Raw genomic sequence first — 17,573 nt, forward strand, 5'->3', positions numbered from 1 at the left:
TTATTACGAGAAGGTCAAAATTGAAACACGATTAAAAATTTAAGAATTATTTATACCTCATTAAACATTTAAGAATTAAATTTTTTAATAATAGAGAAAATTCATCTCATATTTTTGTATAATCAACATTACAACAAAGAACTAAATTTAATGTTTAATAATGGAAAAAATTCATCTCATATTTTCGTGTAATTAACGTTACAACAAACTCAACAAAGAACTAAATTTGTATTTAATAATAGAGAAAATTCGTCTTATATTTTCGTGTAATAAAAATATTACAACAAACTCAATATTTACTATTATTAACAAAGCTATTTTGTTATACTAAAAAATGGGCAAATCAAAATAAAAATTTAATTTTAACAAAGTTTATAAGTATTGGATTGAAACAACAACATAACTAAAGGAAAAAAGTTGTATAGAGCAATCATTTATGAGATGTGTCTATAATTTAGGCATAATTAAAAAAAAAAAAAAAAACTCATCTCACAATTTCCTTATTAATCACTTTTATATTCACGTTCATAAGGAAAACCAAATACCTTTGTTTGCATAAATTGTGACTGACTACTTGTTTAGAAGGCTATTTGAAATACTACAGTTGGAATGATTAGAACAATTAATCATTTTGATTGCAAAAATTTTAGTTAGAGAAGTAAAACAAGAGCGGTTTAACTTTTCTAATTTTATCTTCTTTATTCTATTATTCCAATTTTATTAAATGTAAATTTCTAACATTCTAATAAAATGAAATGTATGTGACAATTTCTCAAATTATCCGTTGTTTTGATTTAAGAATTATTGACCAAATATTTAATTGTTTTGCTTTTATTAATTTTATTGCTAGCGAAGGTATCAAATGTTTAGGATATGCAAAAATTCCTTTTTAGTCAAAATAGTGTTATAGTTAGATTATTGTTTTGGAATCCTAGTTGAGAGTTGATTTTAGATGCCCTTAGTTGCTACAAGTGTCTATGCATATAATTATTATTAAAGGAACATTTTCTTATTATTATTATTATTATTTTGAAGATTATTATTATTATTATTATTTTGGGCAGCATAGTTAAAAATAGAAAGAGATGATAATTTGATGGTATCAAAAGTAATGACATTGTATTGGCAAAACTTTATGTAATTATTATTATTTAATAAAATAAAATAAAAAATACACAGCCAAATATTATGAAGTGCGTGCAATCAAATCCGTCGCACGCACCCATTTAAAATGGCAGTAATTAATTGAAAAGCATACAAAACCAAAACAGGAAACAAAAAATGTTATAAAAATAAAAATAAAAAACTCCATTGTTGAAGACTTGTTGAAGAATCCAGAAACAGATTGCATCTATCACTGCTACTTGCAGTACTTTGGCTCTCTGCTCCGACTCATTTTATAATAACCTTAAACCTGAATTTCCAAAAACCAAACATTATTAGATATAAACAAAACTAATTAAGGATGTTATATATTATTGTAAGACAAAAATATATATGTATATACGTACCAATTCAGATGAAGATGATTGATTGATTAGTAACCCTGATCAACCAAATAATCTCCAAGCCTCTCGACAACCATGTTGCACTGCCCAGGAGTCATTGGCTCGTCATATAGTCCAAACAGTAAGCATTGAGTAGTCTTCTTGACGCAAAGACCACCGGGTCCCTAAATTCAATATTTATGAATGGTTTAGATAAGAATTAAGCTAAGTTGATTCTTAGATGATAGATGGTAAGTACAGTTTACGGGGACTAAATACGAGTCTTTTCACTATAATGAGTTATTGAATTAACGTGATTAGGGGTGACAGGGATACCTTTTTGCCTCGGACAACGGCACCCGGCTCGCCTTGAATGACCATGTATTTTTGGCCACCGAGGTGGAGGCCGGTGGGGGCAAGTGACCCGGGTTCATCAAAATCCCTGAGGATGGCTGCGATTTCCTGTGGGTTGAACTGCAATAAATATAGAAATAAATTAGTTAGAGATATATTTATATATAGATATGAATGAATGAATGAGAAGACGATGAGACCTTAGGGAAGTTGGCGCTCTGGGCCCAGAGGCTGCCGTCGTGGCCGAGGATGGCGGCGGCGGTGAGTTTGTTGCCTTCGATGTCGCACATGAGGTGCTCATCAACGTAAGTTTGCCACGACATCTTGGGATAGGGAATGAACTTAGAACAATAAAAGAATGTTAAACGATAGAGCAGAGGAGAGGAGGAGGATAGATAGATAGATAGATAGGCAAAAGCAGGATGAATTATTAAGCGGAGTGGAATGGGATTTATATATGATTTTCAGTTGGAAATAAACGGAGGGGGGAGATGGAGACGACGATCATCGCGGGGGCGGGGAGAGCCACTCACCCAGAGAGGATTACGCACATCCTCACCATTTTTTTTTTTTTAATGAAATCAAATAATAACGGTTTATTAATTATTGATTCTTTATTAATTTTAATTAATAGCTAAATTTGAACGGATGCATGATTATTTTCTTTAATTAATTGTATAAGTTTAGTTTCAGCAAGCGTTGGAAGGTCACTATTGTATTTTGTAATTTTTTTTTTTATTATGTTTGTCTAGCAATTATGTTAATTTTACATGTTGTCAATAAATTCTATGTGAATAACAAATAAAGTAATATATACACACTAATTAATATCAAAATGAAATACATTGTTTACACTAATTAATATACGACGACAATAAGAGATGATATATAATATCACGCAAATGTATATGCATTTCTAAAAAACACACACAAAAATTAAAAGTTATTATTTTCTACTCATACACAACTAAAAATATATTTTGTTTTAAATAACTCTATAAGTTGTTACCAGTGCTGATTTGGAACAAAGAAGCAAGCCCTAAACTAGAAAGAAGAGTAAAAATGGATGAATCGTGAATTGGAATAAATTAAATGAGTTGAAATATGCAGATGTGTATTTAAATAGTCAAACTTCAATTACGTCCCACGAACACTGTAAGTCGGTGTATAATCAAACCAACCATCTTTACTTCTTACATACTAGTCATGTGGGTATTAACGTCCAACTCATCATAATTTCTATCAAACGATATATGTTCGAAGGATATTCCGACCAACTTACTGCCCATTTATCTTCACCATATGAAAGGTATATATGGTTTTTTGAAGAATACCGACTAATTAATATTAAGTTGGACGAAAATGTTGATCAAAACTAGAGAACTTTGCAGCGCGCAATGATAGCATGTCATCAAGACAATATAATTATATATACTAGTTGGTGGTTAGTGGCTCATTGAGAAGAGTTTTTATGTGGCATTGATGCTTGTGTGGTTCTTTAGGGCTATTATTATTAGCTCGAAACCCACCATCATAATTTGGGTTTAATTTATTTATTCACCAAATTAAAGAAGTCTCTTGACTTTAAGAATATAATTGTCATTATATTATTATTATAACTTATAAGGTGTGTCCAATATATGGATGCCATACTTCATTCATCAAATTCCATCTATCCATGCACGCATGCTGCAGCTATCATTCTGGCAACCGTAGCTTCATTAACATTCAACAATATAATTCATCAAAACAACTAACATTGAGTAACAATATAATATAATATAATGATATACGTGCATGGTGGATGATGATTCTCAAATTTCTTCGTAACATAATTTAATATAATCTCTCTCTCTCTCTCTTGGGTGAAATGATTCATCCAAACCCATTCACAAAAATATAATTCTTTCAAACTCACACAAGATTTTAAGATATATTCAAAATTGTGACACGAGATTCTTATTTAATTTCATTATTTTAATGATCCGATTACCTCTAAGTGAATTACAATCAAATTCCAATAAAAGTGAGAACGTACTTATCTCAACCACCTATTAGAGTTCAATTCATCAATGACTGTAAAAAAATATATGTCAATTTTAATTCTAAAATTGACCTTTTTTTTGTGAAAAAATATTCTAAATCTGACCTTAAATATTTTTGTTCTCTTTTATGTTTTAACAACTATTAACTGTCAAATGAATAAATCAGATCAATTTTCACTTTTTTTTTTTCTTTTATAAACATCAGACCGGAAATAGAAGCTAAAGTCAGCTAACTCTCGAGGTTTGACTTGTAATATAAAATTTGGGGTAATTATATGTATGTATAGTACAGTGTTTATGATAAAAGAAAAAAACATGATGACACATGATGTCAAATTAATTTTGTCAAACATTCTTTTCAGTATTTTGTGTCACTTTCTCCTCATTATATCTGTGTTGGTTGGTGGGGGGCCCATTCAATTGGATTGTAACAGAAGTAAAGGGAATTGCCAAATTCCATCTATGCCAGCCTTGTGCATCCAATTACAATGAACTTCTTTCATCAATTTATTTTTTATAATATTTATAAAAATATTATTCCTTCACAATTAATTGTGAAAACAACACTTTTAACATCTAAATTATATCCGTAATATAAACTTTCTTTGTAAATAATTTGAAATGTAAACTTAGTGTCAACTATAATTGTGTTTTTAGTTCGATCTTCATATTAATAAGAATTTTATGTAATTTTCATTAGTCTTTCGGGGATCTTAACTAGAAAGACAAAGAACAATACGTACTTCAACCAAAATTCAAATATTAAACTTATACCCTTTTTTGTTTTTTCTTTTTGATCTCTTCCCAGCAGTTATTAACCCCAACAAGTAATATTGCCAAGATAATTTATAACTAATTATAGGGTGTGTTTGACAATTAGATGATAGATAAAAGTTGTCTTGACTAGTTGATAATAGTATTAGCTAGTTGTAGAAAAAATATTTTGTAAATTAATTATTTACTATTAGCTGATTATATATAAAATGACATATAAGAGTAATAAGTGTATTGTATTATTTTAAACTTTAAATATAAATTTTAAAATAATTTAAATTTATAAATTATTGTTATTGTTGTTTTTATTATTACTAATTATTTTTTTGTTTTATTATTAATAATTAATAATTTTATAATAATAACAAAAGTTAATAAAAATAAAATAAACATAAAGCAATTAATAATAATTTAGTATAACAGTTAATAAAATGATTTAAAAAAATAGCTCATAATACTCTAGAAACGTAGTTTCTATCAAACTACAGACAATGCTATTCTGAATAATTGTCATCTTGGATTTTCATATCATTATCGTTTTAGAGTATTTCGAAATTTGAAAAATGACTTCTGAAAATTATTTTTTAAAAAATAATTTAATTTTTAAAAAATATTTTTATTTTCTGTGTTTGGTTGCATTTTAGAAAATTGTCTTTGTATGTTTGATTCATTTTTCAAAAAATGAGCTATGGTTTCATAAAAAAAAACAGTGTTAATTATTTATATAAAATTTAAAAAATGAACAATGGTTTCATATAAAAAAATTGGTTTCAGAAGCTAGAAACCAGTTAATCATGTTTCTGATTTCGAACTGTATCCGTCGAGAACCAGAGATTGGTTCCTGATGGGAATCATCGATGTGGGTTTTCGTCCGGAGATGGAGAAAGCTGCGCTGGGAAATAACTTCCCCCAAAAAGAGGGTAAGTTATTTTCTAAAAAATTGGCTTTGTTTTTCCATTTATGGGAATCAATTTTCATTGACTCTAATTTTTTCCTTCTGACAAACACTGAAAACCCAGAAAAAATCATTTTCTAGGTTTTCAAAGAAACCATTAGTGTAGAATTAACTTTAACATCTTAAAAAATATTAGGAGGTATGCTATGAATCTTGATCAGTGATTCTAAATCCTAGGACACTAATTGTGCCTTTTCTAATTAATGCAATTTTGCAAAAAACACGAATAAATTATTTTATTTGATCCATTAATGAATATATTTGCATTTTTTTTGAAATGTCTTATATCAAACCTTAAAAATACCAAAAACTCTCTAAATGCAACTTCTTAAGGATGAATGAGCTTGATTATATTAAATATTTCTATAGATCCCCTTGAATTTGCTCTATGAAACTCTGACTAATGATATCTTGTCTTAGAGTAAGACGTCAAATATTCTTATCTTTTTAGAAAGCCTTTATTCACCAAATAATACTTGCTTAGATATATACAAAAATTATTATATAATTATTAAAATTTACTACAATTTTTACCCATATCTTTCTATGTGTCAGTAAAATGGCCATATGTATGGTAACCATCAATCTTTATCTATAATCTTGGGGTTGTATTGGTTCGTAGGCTATTAAAAAAGTACAATAAAATTTTGTGTTCTACACTTCTACATTGCAGTTAATTTTAATTTTAAAGAACAAATACTTGAAGAAAAGGGAAAAAAGTACTGAGATTAGATGAGCACAATTCAATTCAAATTAAACTAGAATCAAGGGTTAAGGGAGTCTTTAAAAAAAAACAGTAAAATCATGCTAAAACATAAGAGCTTTTCAAGTATTAATAACTCGCCTTTAAAAAAAATTTACAATAAGTCGATAAGAAATATGCATTACAGTGGTGTTTTGAAAATCAACTTATTATAGAACCAAATAGCTATGTCAAATTGTCAATAAGCTATTTTATCAAATACCAATTTAATTATTTAATCAAGTTAAACGGTTTCAATTGATCAAATCAGTTAAAAAATATTAATCAGATATTTTACAAAAACTCTCATATATGTGCAAAAAAAAAAAAAAAAAACCAGAAAAACCCATTATCTTAAATAGAGAACTTAAATACAGGGGTCTGCTAAAATTCCATAAAATTTAATGTCGTTTCAGTCCTATCCAAAATGCATCAACTTTCATAGGTGTAAACATCCAAGCAAATAAATAGCTGTCTGCTTGTCCACACAACCATGTCGTGGTAGTTGCTTTTGATAGCTCATCTTCCAAACAAACTTGACAGCTTCGAAAAGGACAACATCAAATTAATATATATTTATAAATCATACAGAGAAAAGTGCACATTCTAGAATAAAAAATAAAAACAAAATACAGGAATACGTAAAGATATTACAGAACATATAATATATAATATATAATAATAATATAAGCAAATCAAAATGAGATAGGCAGCTTGGCGACAATCTTGTTAACAACTGTCAATGAATAAGAAAAAAGGTATACGATGAGGCTGTTTCGAGATAGACTGAGTGTTGGATTTGGCCATTACAGAGATTTAATCAGCCTGAGTTTAATCATCGAGTACTAGATATAGCCCCCAGCCTTGCCCTTTAAGGGGATTTTATCGGGCCTGGGTTCGGCCACCGAGTACTAAATGCAATTATTAGTATCAAGCTCTTACCACTCGCGTCAAAAGTTATAGTTAGTAGCAAAGATGTAACTTATTTCCTTACTTACAGACTGTCATCACATTATTTGAGACAGACTAGGTGCTGGACTTGGCCCTCAAGGACTTTATCCGCCTTTGCCTAACAATCTCCCAGTCTCGAGATACTAGACATGGCCACTTACCGACCCTACCTAATAATCCTAAATACATATATAATAAACATGTAATTTTAATGAAAGTGCAAAAGAGAAACATTATCCCATGCATCGTATCATATCATATATTATTATAATTGACAATTCACACAACGTTGTTGGCAACAATGGTGACAACAACCTCCAGGCAAGAGTAAGTGTTTTATTAATTAGTATTCCATTGTTATAAATTTTGTGTAATTAATGGTTAGTGTACTTTCTTTCTTACTTCAGAAAGGGTTTTCATTTTTCAACCCTAACATCAACTGATTTTGTTTGAGGTTGCCCATCCTTTCACCAACTTCTTATGCATTTCCAATCTTTTTCACCAACATTTGTCCTTACACCTAAATATATTTTATTTTGATTTAGGTGTGTGACGAGGGTACCTCGCAGCCACACAGAATTAACAAGTCTAGGTTACCTAATCTATAGCTGATCATTTTAAATCGAGAAGTTGAACTTGAAACTTTGTGGTTACCAAGCCAACTGTTCATATTCATCGTGTTAAGATTATATTTAATTTTCTACCATTTATAAGTTATAACGAGTAACACTTGTGTAGTAAAACGTAAATTTTTAAAACACTTTTACAAATGTTGTAAAATGGTTGGAGGGCTAGTAGATAAAAAAGAGGAATGGGGATAAATAGAGCGTATTGGAAGAAGTTGATAAAGAGATTGACAGCCATAGCCAAGCTGTTATGGGACCTTCTTCAATTCGGGTCCTACTAGGTTGTCCACCAATTAACAAGACCTACCTACCTCAATTTATCTTCTCTTCAACTTCCAACTCTCATTTCAAATACATACTATATATACACACTATCAAAAACTAATTATATATTCATAAAAGTAAGTTATAGAAAATATTAGAGTTGACATATCAAATTTAGATTCCAAACTGAAATTCATCCAAATATTATAATTTTAGCATGGGTTGGTGTATATAAAAAAAAATCCAATACAACAATATATATAAGATATAATTATACCTGGTATTATTGTCATCTTATAGATCAATACCAAATAGCAAATATTTTCTAGGGTTTAGTTAGTACGTACAATAGCTTATGAAAACCTCAAACTAAGAATATAATGTGTCTTTTTTCTTTCAAAAAAAAAATGTGACACTATTTAGTAAAATAGTTAGCTCTAATTTTGACTTGTTTGACCACTATTAGTTGTTTGACTTAATTAAACAATCAATATAAGTGTGTGGTTAATTAGCTTTTTTGTAACAGCTTATTACTCCAAAAAGTTAAAATTTGAAAAACTGCTCTAAGTAGCTTATTGGATTAGCTTTTAAAAAAAGTCATTTTGCATATAATCAGCTATCAGCTAACATCTAATTTACCAAATATTTTTCTACAATAAGTCAATACTATATACTAATCAAACCCACTGTATCTTTTTATTTTTATAAAATTAAAGGTAAAATTTTACTAAATATAAAATAATGTGACATAAATCACTTGTATGTTGATAATCTATGGAATCCCATATATAGTAAAAGATAAATACTAAATATAAAATTATGTGACATAACTCACTTGTATGTTGATAATTTATGAAATCCCATATATAGTAAAATGTCATCTAATCCATCTTTGGAAAATAGAATAGTAAAGAAAAAATCATGGATATATATATATTCTGACTGGTTCATAAGATTTAAGATATAGTATGACGAAATTGGATATTAAAAAATAAAATAATAAAGAGGAAGTCAAATTTAATAGAGTATATACATATATAGAGTATAGTAGTATAGTTATTGACGAGAGGGAATTTGTCTGACTACCTGACAAGAAAAAGAAGCTTTTCCAGAGAGGAAGAAAGAAAGACTGAAATATTTGAAGCAGATGAGAGCCCACTTTCATTCATTCATTGCCGCTATCTATTCATGATTCCATTTCTTCTTCCCCTCACCTCCATCACTTCACTTCACCATTCCCATCTCTCTGTGGTTTGAAGAAGATGGATCCATGCCCATTTGTACGTTTGATCATCGAGTCAATGGCGGTTAAGCTCCCCTCCGCCACTAAACCCGCCGGTCCCGGAGTTCACCCCTCCACCACTCCATGCTACGCCAAGCTCAAGCTAAAGAATTTCCCATCATCCCAGACCGCCATTCTCCCGCTCTGCTCCGCCGCCACCAAGGACTCGTCTCCGCCGGACTCCTGCGCCTCCGCCGCCGCGTTCCACCTCGACCCGCCCACCCTCAAGCGCCTCTCCGGCAAGCCCGTCGCCTTAAAAGTCTCGGTTTTCACGGGGCGGATGGGGCGCAGCTGTGGGGTCACCTCCGGGAAGCTGCTCGGGGAGGTGCAGGTCAGCGTTGATCTCAGCGGGGCGGAGTCGAGGCCCGTCGTGTTCCAGAACGGGTGGACCAAGCTCGGCGGCGAACCGGTCCTGCATTTGGTCGTCCGGTCTGAACCGGACCCCCGGTTCGTTTTCCAGTTCGAGGGTGAACCGGAGTGCAGCCCCGTGGTTTTCCAGATTCAGGGGAATATCCGGCAGCCAGTTTTTAGCTGCAAGTTTAGCGCCGACAGAAACAACCGGACACGGTGATTAATTGTTATCTTTTATCTCATATATAAGGATTAGGAATTATGAGAAATTCTTTTGACATTTTATTTTTTTTTAATGTTTCATCATCAGATCTCTGCCATCGGAATTTACCTTAAAGAACAGAGGGTGGATGAGAACATTTTCCGGCGAAAGCAGGGAGAAACCTGGGAGGGATCGAAAGGGGTGGATGATAATAATCTACGATCTCTCAGGCTCATCTGTCGCCGCAGCTTCAATGATAACTCCGTTCGTTCCATCCTCCCCAGGATCCGACCGCGTTTCCCGATCGAATCCCGGCGCGTGGCTGATCCTCCGGCCGAACGGCGGCTCCGTGAGCAGCTGGAAGCCGTGGGGGCGGCTGGAAGCGTGGCGGGAGAGAGGGCCGGTGGACGGGCTGGGCTACAAATTCGAGCTGGTTTCGGATTCGGGTTTGAACAACGGAGCGCCCATTGCAGAGGGCACCATGAACGTGAAGAAAGGCGGGGTTTTCTGCATAGACAACGCGGCGGCGAGGAAACAGTCGCCGGCGATTCGGGGATTTGTGATGAGCTCGAGCGTTGAAGGTGAAGGGAAAAATGGGTGCCCTTGGGTTCAGGTTGGGGTGAAACACGTGACCTGCATGCCGGATGCGGCTCTCTTTGTTGCGGTTTCAGCCGCCATTGATCTTAGCATGGATGCTTGCAAGCTTTTCTCCCAGAAACTCAGGAAGGAGCTTTGCCATGATCATGACCATCACTACTCTTTCTCTTAAACCTTTATTCATCATCTTCAAAAAAAATATTTTTGGCCATTGGTCTGAGCATGAAGATGCACAATACAAATTTTTTTTTTTAATTGGTTAACCAATCGACCCAAGAGAACCCATTCTTGACATTATATTATCCTTAGGGAAGTTATGTTTGTGCGCACAAGAGATCTGTCTACTTTGAGAAATATTATTTCTTCTTCTAAATACTGTCTACTGAACTATTGAGCTAAGTTCGTGTGAACGAGTGTGACCTGTATTGATCTGATGAGTGAATTTTTTAAAATTTTTTTTTGGGCTTAGCTTCAATGTACCATAAATATGAAGTTTGTAACAGTTTGTGTGTTACAGATTGATATTGTACAGACAAATTAAACAGTGAGCAATTTGTTTGTCAAAATTTATTAATTTATCATATTCTATATTTGATCCAATAGTGGTCATTCGATTTGGTTCATTTTTTTTGTTCAATTAATTATCGAGACGAGGAACACCCGAAATGAAATACTAATTACAAAGACACTCTCTTCTATAGGATGGATGTTATTAGGTTGTGGTATTTTTATTCAATCTAATTGTCATAATTGAGAAAATATTTGGTGTACTTTCATTTTAAACTCCCAACTTGTATTCCCTCTCATATTTTTTTTTTTTTGAATGAACCACTGAGGCTCGAACTCGTAACTTTCTAAATGGAAGTTTAACCCGAATACCATTAGAACCACATAGTAATGATACAATCAGATATAGTAAGAATATAAATATTCATTTATAATATACAACTAGATATAGTAATGATATAAATATTCATTTGGGAAGAAGAATAAATATTCATTTATAATATAAATGATGACGTATATGATGACATATATGTCTGTTTTAAGTTTCACTCCTGCAGAGGACTCACGACGCCACACACTGAACAATCAGGCATGGCTTTGGCTCGAAACGTCGTCGTTACAACGTTCTTCATCTTCCTCCCATTGATTTCCACATCTGCCGCCCAATCAGTTTTCCCCTTCACGGCGGAACTCGGCGACCTCTTCGCCATCGATCGGATAGTCCGTCACCGGAAAATTCCGAAAGATGATGATTTGTACTGCGATAGCTGGAAGTTCACCGTCGAGACCAATGACGCTCCCAGCTGGATTGTGATCCCGGAGAGATGTCGGGTATTTGTACAGGATTACATGACGGGCGACAGGTACCGCTCGGATTCCGATGCCGTTGCAAACGCTTCTCTGGCGTTCGCGAAGACAGTGAGTGTCGCCGGCGATGGGAAGGATGCTTGGGTCTTCGACATTGATGAGACGTTGCTGTCGAACGTTCCCTACTACGATGCTCATGGATTCGGGTGAGTGAGCTTTTATCTTGGGTATTAGGATATGGTATATTTCGTCGTTTAGTAAAAAAATGAGGAGTATAATTTCATATCAGTATGAAAGAATAAAATCTAATTTTTCTGAGAAGAAAGTACATAATTTCACTAAATTCTTTGAATGTTGAAAAATTGAAACATATAAATTATGCTGAATTCATATTCATCCTGAAAGATTGTATGAGTGTATGAGTATGACATTTCTTATTTTGTTCTTCAACCTATGAATTTTCTCTGGAAAAAAAACCATAAAAACTTTAGGGAAAGACAAAAAATGCAATTTTCCAATGCTTGTATTATTGCTCTTGATTTCAGCTTTATAAATGGTTGTGATTCATAGCATGAGCTCTTTATTACTGTGGATCAATCTTATTATGTAGCCTATGGTGTATACAAAGTCACTCAAGAAAAAACACTCTGCCTAGTTAATTGAATCTAAGACTGCAATTTAATTCATTATATTTAAAACTGAACCACTTGCAATATTACAAGTTAAAATCCACATATGCCCGTTATTTTAAACCAAACACTAGAATCCCAATAATCATGGTGCAATTAGTGAAAAAGAACTTTATTCTGAAAATGGATTTCATTAACAGGTCTGGCATGCTAATTTTTGTTTTTGTCGGTGTCTCTGCCCACCAATGTTTGGAAGAATAATATGTTAATCTCATTCATATTGAGTTCCAAGGTTGCATAAACATTATGTGAACAATAAAATGTTAAAATATCATTTATGACAAACTCACTTTGAAAAGTTAGTGAGTCCTGCCTTGTAATAACAAAAGCCATTCTACACTCTTAGTTACTTTCATAAAGTCATTCTAAACTCTTAGCACTTTTAGTCTCTCAATTGTGATTGTAGTGTTGATTTAATCCCTAGATTAATAGCAAAATGGCAGATTTGGTCCCTACCCTAATGTCAGAACCAAATCCATACTTCATTAAAAACCTATAGAGTATAGACTAAATCTACACAAAAGGGACTAAATGTGTCATTTTTCTAGATGAATAATTTGTTTTATTGTGTATTGTATAATAAGCCTTAGTCTTCATTTTGAGAGTGTGATGGGGGAATAGTTAGATTTGGAGCCTATTGATGATTACCTTGATAAACAGTCACACAACTTCAAATGCTTTTAGTGTGTACAAGGGGCTTGAAATTTTGCCTGCCTGCTTTCTATATATCTTTGTGCTGTTATTGTATAATAATAATGAATTAATGATTGAGTAGATATTTATTTTTCTTTGATTCTGGATAAATAAGAAGAATATAGGGTATTTAAGAGCTTTGTTTATTTGTGTTCTTGCTAAAAACTTTTGACTTTTTTGGCATCTAAAGCTTTGTAATGGCAAGTGCTTTTAATCCTTCTCAGCTATACCTGTGTTGGTTATAAGCTACTCTTTTGGATGCAGGGCAGATATCTTTGATGAAAGTTCCTTTGATGAATGGGTGGATTTGGCTGAAGCCCCTGCCATACCTGCAAGTTTAAGATTGTACAAGGAGCTACGGAAGCAAGGGTTTACAATTTTCTTGCTGACAGGTCGGAGTGAATATCAAAGGGAAAGTACAGAAAAGAATCTGCAATATGCTGGATATAGCAATTGGGAAAGGCTAATTTTGAGGTACTGGGAATTAGGAAACACACACACCCCTATCAAAAACCAAAATTTGTACATCATATCAAACATTTTAGAAAAAAAAAATGCTTGACCAAATAATTTGATGATTGATTATACAATGTTGTTATGAAACAGGGGGCCCTCTGATCAAGGGACATTGGCCACTGTCTACAAATCCCAGAAGAGAAAGGAATTAGAGGATGAAGGCTACAGGATCCATGGATGCTCTGGAGATCAGTGGAGTGACTTGGTGGGATTTGCAGTAGCCGAAAGGTCTTTTAAACTCCCCAATCCCATGTACTACATTGCCTGATGACAATTCTCCAACTTTTATACTTCCTATAACCAAAAAGGCTTTCAACATTTCCTTTTTAGTACATCCCAAATTGTTGTCTACTATGGAAAAACCAATATGGCCAGCACTTTGCCCCTTAATTGGGCCGGCCCTGTGCGAATGTGGATTAGTCTGAGTATGGTACGAGCTTAAAGGTGCCTCCTACATTAGGGCATGCTCAGGACACCTCATGGCCTGACCAAAAAAATTGTTGTCTACTATCCTAAAATAAACACAATTTTTATTCATGTCATCATTCATGGGCAAAAGGAGTAAAAATGTGTACTTTTCATTAAAATTTGTATTATATTTTACAGTATGTAATGAATTTGGGAGAGAGGGAGTAATCCCATTGTTGTACAACCATTTTAAACTGTTTTCTCAAGCCAGGCCTCTTCTGTTGAGATTACTCTTACACCTGGATACATGTTTTCCTTGTGACAGTCTGGATTTACTTGATGAGATCAGATATGCTGATCTGAATTTACTTTCAAGAAATCTCTGAAATTTATCCATTTCTGATCTACCTGACTTATAGTGATATGTTTGTAGTTGATTCATGTGGCAAAAAAGGTGCTTTTCACAACACCATAGGGAAGTCCTCACATGAAGCAGCTGAACTCTTTTCTCAGTTACTATAACCTGAAAATGACCTGCTAGTGGAGTGGTGGACAAGAGGACTAATCAATGGTCATTTCCAACAATTGCCAGTCACATGTTGGGCCAATTTTTTTTTGTCCCAGCATGGATCCATGTGATGTCAAAATGGGAAAAATGACATTCCAAAATCAATCATCTTTTCTCACATGTGAAATTGTTGTCATGGGGCTCATGATATTCGACCCACAATAACAAAAAAGTTCATTAAAAATGATTTGGGTGAATAAAAACAAAATGGGTTATAATGATTCATGCATTTCAGTTTTCACCCACTAGGAGGTTCTCCAAAGTGTTTGTTATGCTCACAACGAGGCAAATTCATATCACTCAGTGACTATTGAAAAAACTTTTAACCTTATTTTGAATTGACTGACCAGCTAAGTAGTGACTCGGACAAGTTCCCCCTTCATACCACTCAGTGGTTACCAGAAAAATTTGAACCACTCAGAAGGATGCAGTTGCCAATAAAGAAATATATTAACCTTATTTTGGATCGACTGGCTAGTTAAGTTGTAATTCGGGCAAGTTTAGCCTTCATACTAGCAATGAAATGGTAGTTATCCTCTGCCAACTAGAGATTTAGTTAAAGCATTTCAACCATACAAGGTACAAGGTAGATGTTGGCATTCTGTTTTGGCATGTTTGACAGATCATAAACTTACATATCTATATGCATTAGTCTTGAAGAAATAGGCCAAGAATGCTACAATGCTCAAGGTATAACAACTCTCCAAGTTGCAATGAGAGTTAGCCAGTACTAACCTGTATTACAACAAGAAAATTCTAAGGTTAAACTAACCTGAATTTAGGTTGAACAATCTCAATTGTCTTGAAACTGCGAGTCTAACAGTAGAATTTTCCACCTTTCTCCTTGACCCAAATCAATGAGAAGGAGGGCTTTGATTACTAGTCTCCTGATCACCAAGCAATGTTCCACAAACAATAGGCTTAACTGCAGGAATTCTAAGACAACTGAGGCTACCACCTGGGACGATAGAGCAATCTGGTTGGGGCCTTTGCATCTGCTTTCCCGGAATGCAGTTGAGGGAGAAATCAAACCCCACATTCCTTAAAGAGAGGTGGTTGCATTCTTGGCTCAACCCGGAGAAGAAATTGTAAGCCAATGTCAAATTCACGAGACTCCTGAGTGAGCAAACCAGGTCTGCTAATTCCCCAGTGAGCTTGTTGTGTGCCAAGTTGAGGACTTCAATGTCACCCAAGCAAGAAATGGAGTCAGGCAAATGACCCATCAAAGAATTGTGGCTCACATCAAGAACCTGCAAATCTGCCCACATCCCAATCCCTTCAGGGATGCAGCCTGTTAGCTGGTTATTGAGGAACAAGATTTCCTTGGCTCTTGAACCCATGTACCCCAAACTGAAGGGGATCTCCCCAGAGAGCTTGTTGTTAGCCAGATTTATTACAGAAGCTGGAGAATTCCCCAGATTCTGAGGCAATTCCCCACTGAACTGATTGTTGTTGAGGAAAATTGCATCAAGGTTCTTGTTGAAGAGGTCATTAGGGATGGGCCCAGAGAAGGCATTGAATCTGAGGTCTAAGTAGAGGAGATTTGGGATGAAAAGAACAGTTGTGGGAAAAGGACCTGAGAATTGGTTGTTACTGAGGTCAAGCTCAGTGAGTGATGTGAGGTCTCTCAAGGTTTCTGGGATTGTCCCTGAAAACCTATTGGTGTTGAGGTGGAGAAGAGAGAGGTCTGTTAACAAAGACAGCTCCTTTACAAGAATGCCTTGAAGATTTGCATGGTTGAGATCTATACCTGCCACAACTGCCTCTTCTTCTTGAGAAGATGATGAGCAGAAAACCCCTTTGTAGTTGCACACATTTGAGCCAACCCAGGAGCTCAAAATCCCCAATGGGTCATTTGAGATTGCAGATTTCCATGCTTGGAGAGCAGTGTAAGCTTTCTGGAGCTTTGATTCTGAGCCACCACTCCCAGATGGGCTTGGACTACCAACCCCTCCACCCCCAATCCACACCCCCCCACCCCCACCCCCACCACCTATTCCAACTCCCACTCCAACACCAAAACCACCACCACCACCACCAACACTCACGGCAGCTTCAATGGCAATGGCTTGGAGGAGAGCTGCAGCCAGAATCCAGGCCTTTCCCATTTTGAGATGAATAGTGAAAGATGCATACATGAATATGATGGAGTTTCTTGTATGGTTGTGTAAATATGGTTGCAATAGCCCACGCTATTTAGTCAGTTCGACCGATCATCTTAAAGCCTTACTCTAACAGTAGTGTGAGTATTCGAATCTCACTGAAAATAAGGTGATAAAGATCATTTATGCGCAAAATGTACACGCAAGAGGTGTGAACCTAGCGCTAACGGAGCGATTCACGATTTAATTCCTTCAATAACTTTTGGAAATGTTTCACGATTTAAAATTAGTTTGGCATAATCGGGAAAATATTTCAAAAAAAAAAAAAAAAAAGTTGAAGCATTGATGATAAAACAGGGTGTGGGGTTTGCATTGTTGGACATCTTCTGGCCTACATATACACAAATTTTCTTCATTTTGCATACATTAATTATTCATACATATTCAACTGTTCATGCAGTGAAATGACTGAAACCTGTTAACACCTAAATGGATTTTTTTTTTTTTTTCTTTCTTGGGATTTTTTGCAGCTTTTAATGCCAATTCGGTGGTTGGTAATGGATTAATCAAACACAACCAATACATTCTGTCACTGTGCCACAAACCCTATAAATACTGTAACATATTCAAACTCTCATTTTCAGACCAAAAAA

At 34.4% G+C, this 17,573-nt stretch overlaps 4 protein-coding genes across 5 annotated transcripts; 2 read left to right on the forward strand and 2 right to left on the reverse strand.

The window, feature by feature from the left end:
- Positions 1-1,116: 1,116 nt before the first annotated feature.
- On the reverse strand, positions 1,117-2,389 carry LOC109186713 (profilin-like). The gene is made up of 4 exons (XM_019336820.1): positions 2,042-2,389; positions 1,824-1,961; positions 1,512-1,672; positions 1,117-1,414 (listed from the first exon to the last, which is right to left on the reverse strand). Exons 1-3 carry the CDS (start codon positions 2,162-2,164, stop codon positions 1,538-1,540), a joined length of 396 nt encoding a protein of 131 aa, XP_019192365.1. The 5' UTR covers positions 2,165-2,389; the 3' UTR covers positions 1,117-1,414; positions 1,512-1,537.
- A 6,869-nt stretch (positions 2,390-9,258) lies between these two features.
- Positions 9,259-11,204, forward strand: LOC109186711. Its single transcript, XM_019336818.1, has 2 exons — positions 9,259-10,047; positions 10,142-11,204. Exons 1-2 carry the CDS (start codon positions 9,461-9,463, stop codon positions 10,800-10,802), a joined length of 1,248 nt encoding a protein of 415 aa, XP_019192363.1. The 5' UTR covers positions 9,259-9,460; the 3' UTR covers positions 10,803-11,204.
- Positions 11,205-11,669: 465 nt separating this feature from the next.
- LOC109186712 (acid phosphatase 1-like) lies at positions 11,670-14,572 on the forward strand. Of its 2 annotated transcripts, XR_002055165.1 has the most exons (4): positions 11,670-12,150; positions 13,591-13,800; positions 13,933-14,182; positions 14,339-14,572. XR_002055165.1 is itself a non-coding variant. In XM_019336819.1 (3 exons), the coding sequence occupies exons 1-3, from the start codon at positions 11,729-11,731 to the stop codon at positions 14,108-14,110; spliced, it is 810 nt and encodes a 269-aa protein (XP_019192364.1). In that variant the 5' UTR covers positions 11,670-11,728; the 3' UTR covers positions 14,111-14,183. The 2 variants fall into 2 exon arrangements, 1 of the variants encoding a protein (XP_019192364.1); XM_019336819.1 differs by lacking the exon at positions 14,339-14,572 and having other exon boundaries at positions 13,933-14,183.
- An 826-nt stretch (positions 14,573-15,398) lies between these two features.
- On the reverse strand, positions 15,399-17,026 carry LOC109186181 (leucine-rich repeat extensin-like protein 4). The gene has a single exon (XM_019336106.1). The coding sequence runs from the start codon at positions 16,954-16,956 to the stop codon at positions 15,673-15,675; it is 1,284 nt and encodes a 427-aa protein (XP_019191651.1). The 5' UTR covers positions 16,957-17,026; the 3' UTR covers positions 15,399-15,672.
- Between the last annotated feature and the right edge of the window lie 547 nt (positions 17,027-17,573).

This window comes from Ipomoea nil, unplaced genomic scaffold (assembly GCF_001879475.1).
Source record: "Ipomoea nil cultivar Tokyo-kokei standard unplaced genomic scaffold, Asagao_1.1 scaffold1407, whole genome shotgun sequence".
Classification (NCBI taxonomy): domain Eukaryota; kingdom Viridiplantae; phylum Streptophyta; class Magnoliopsida; order Solanales; family Convolvulaceae; genus Ipomoea; species Ipomoea nil.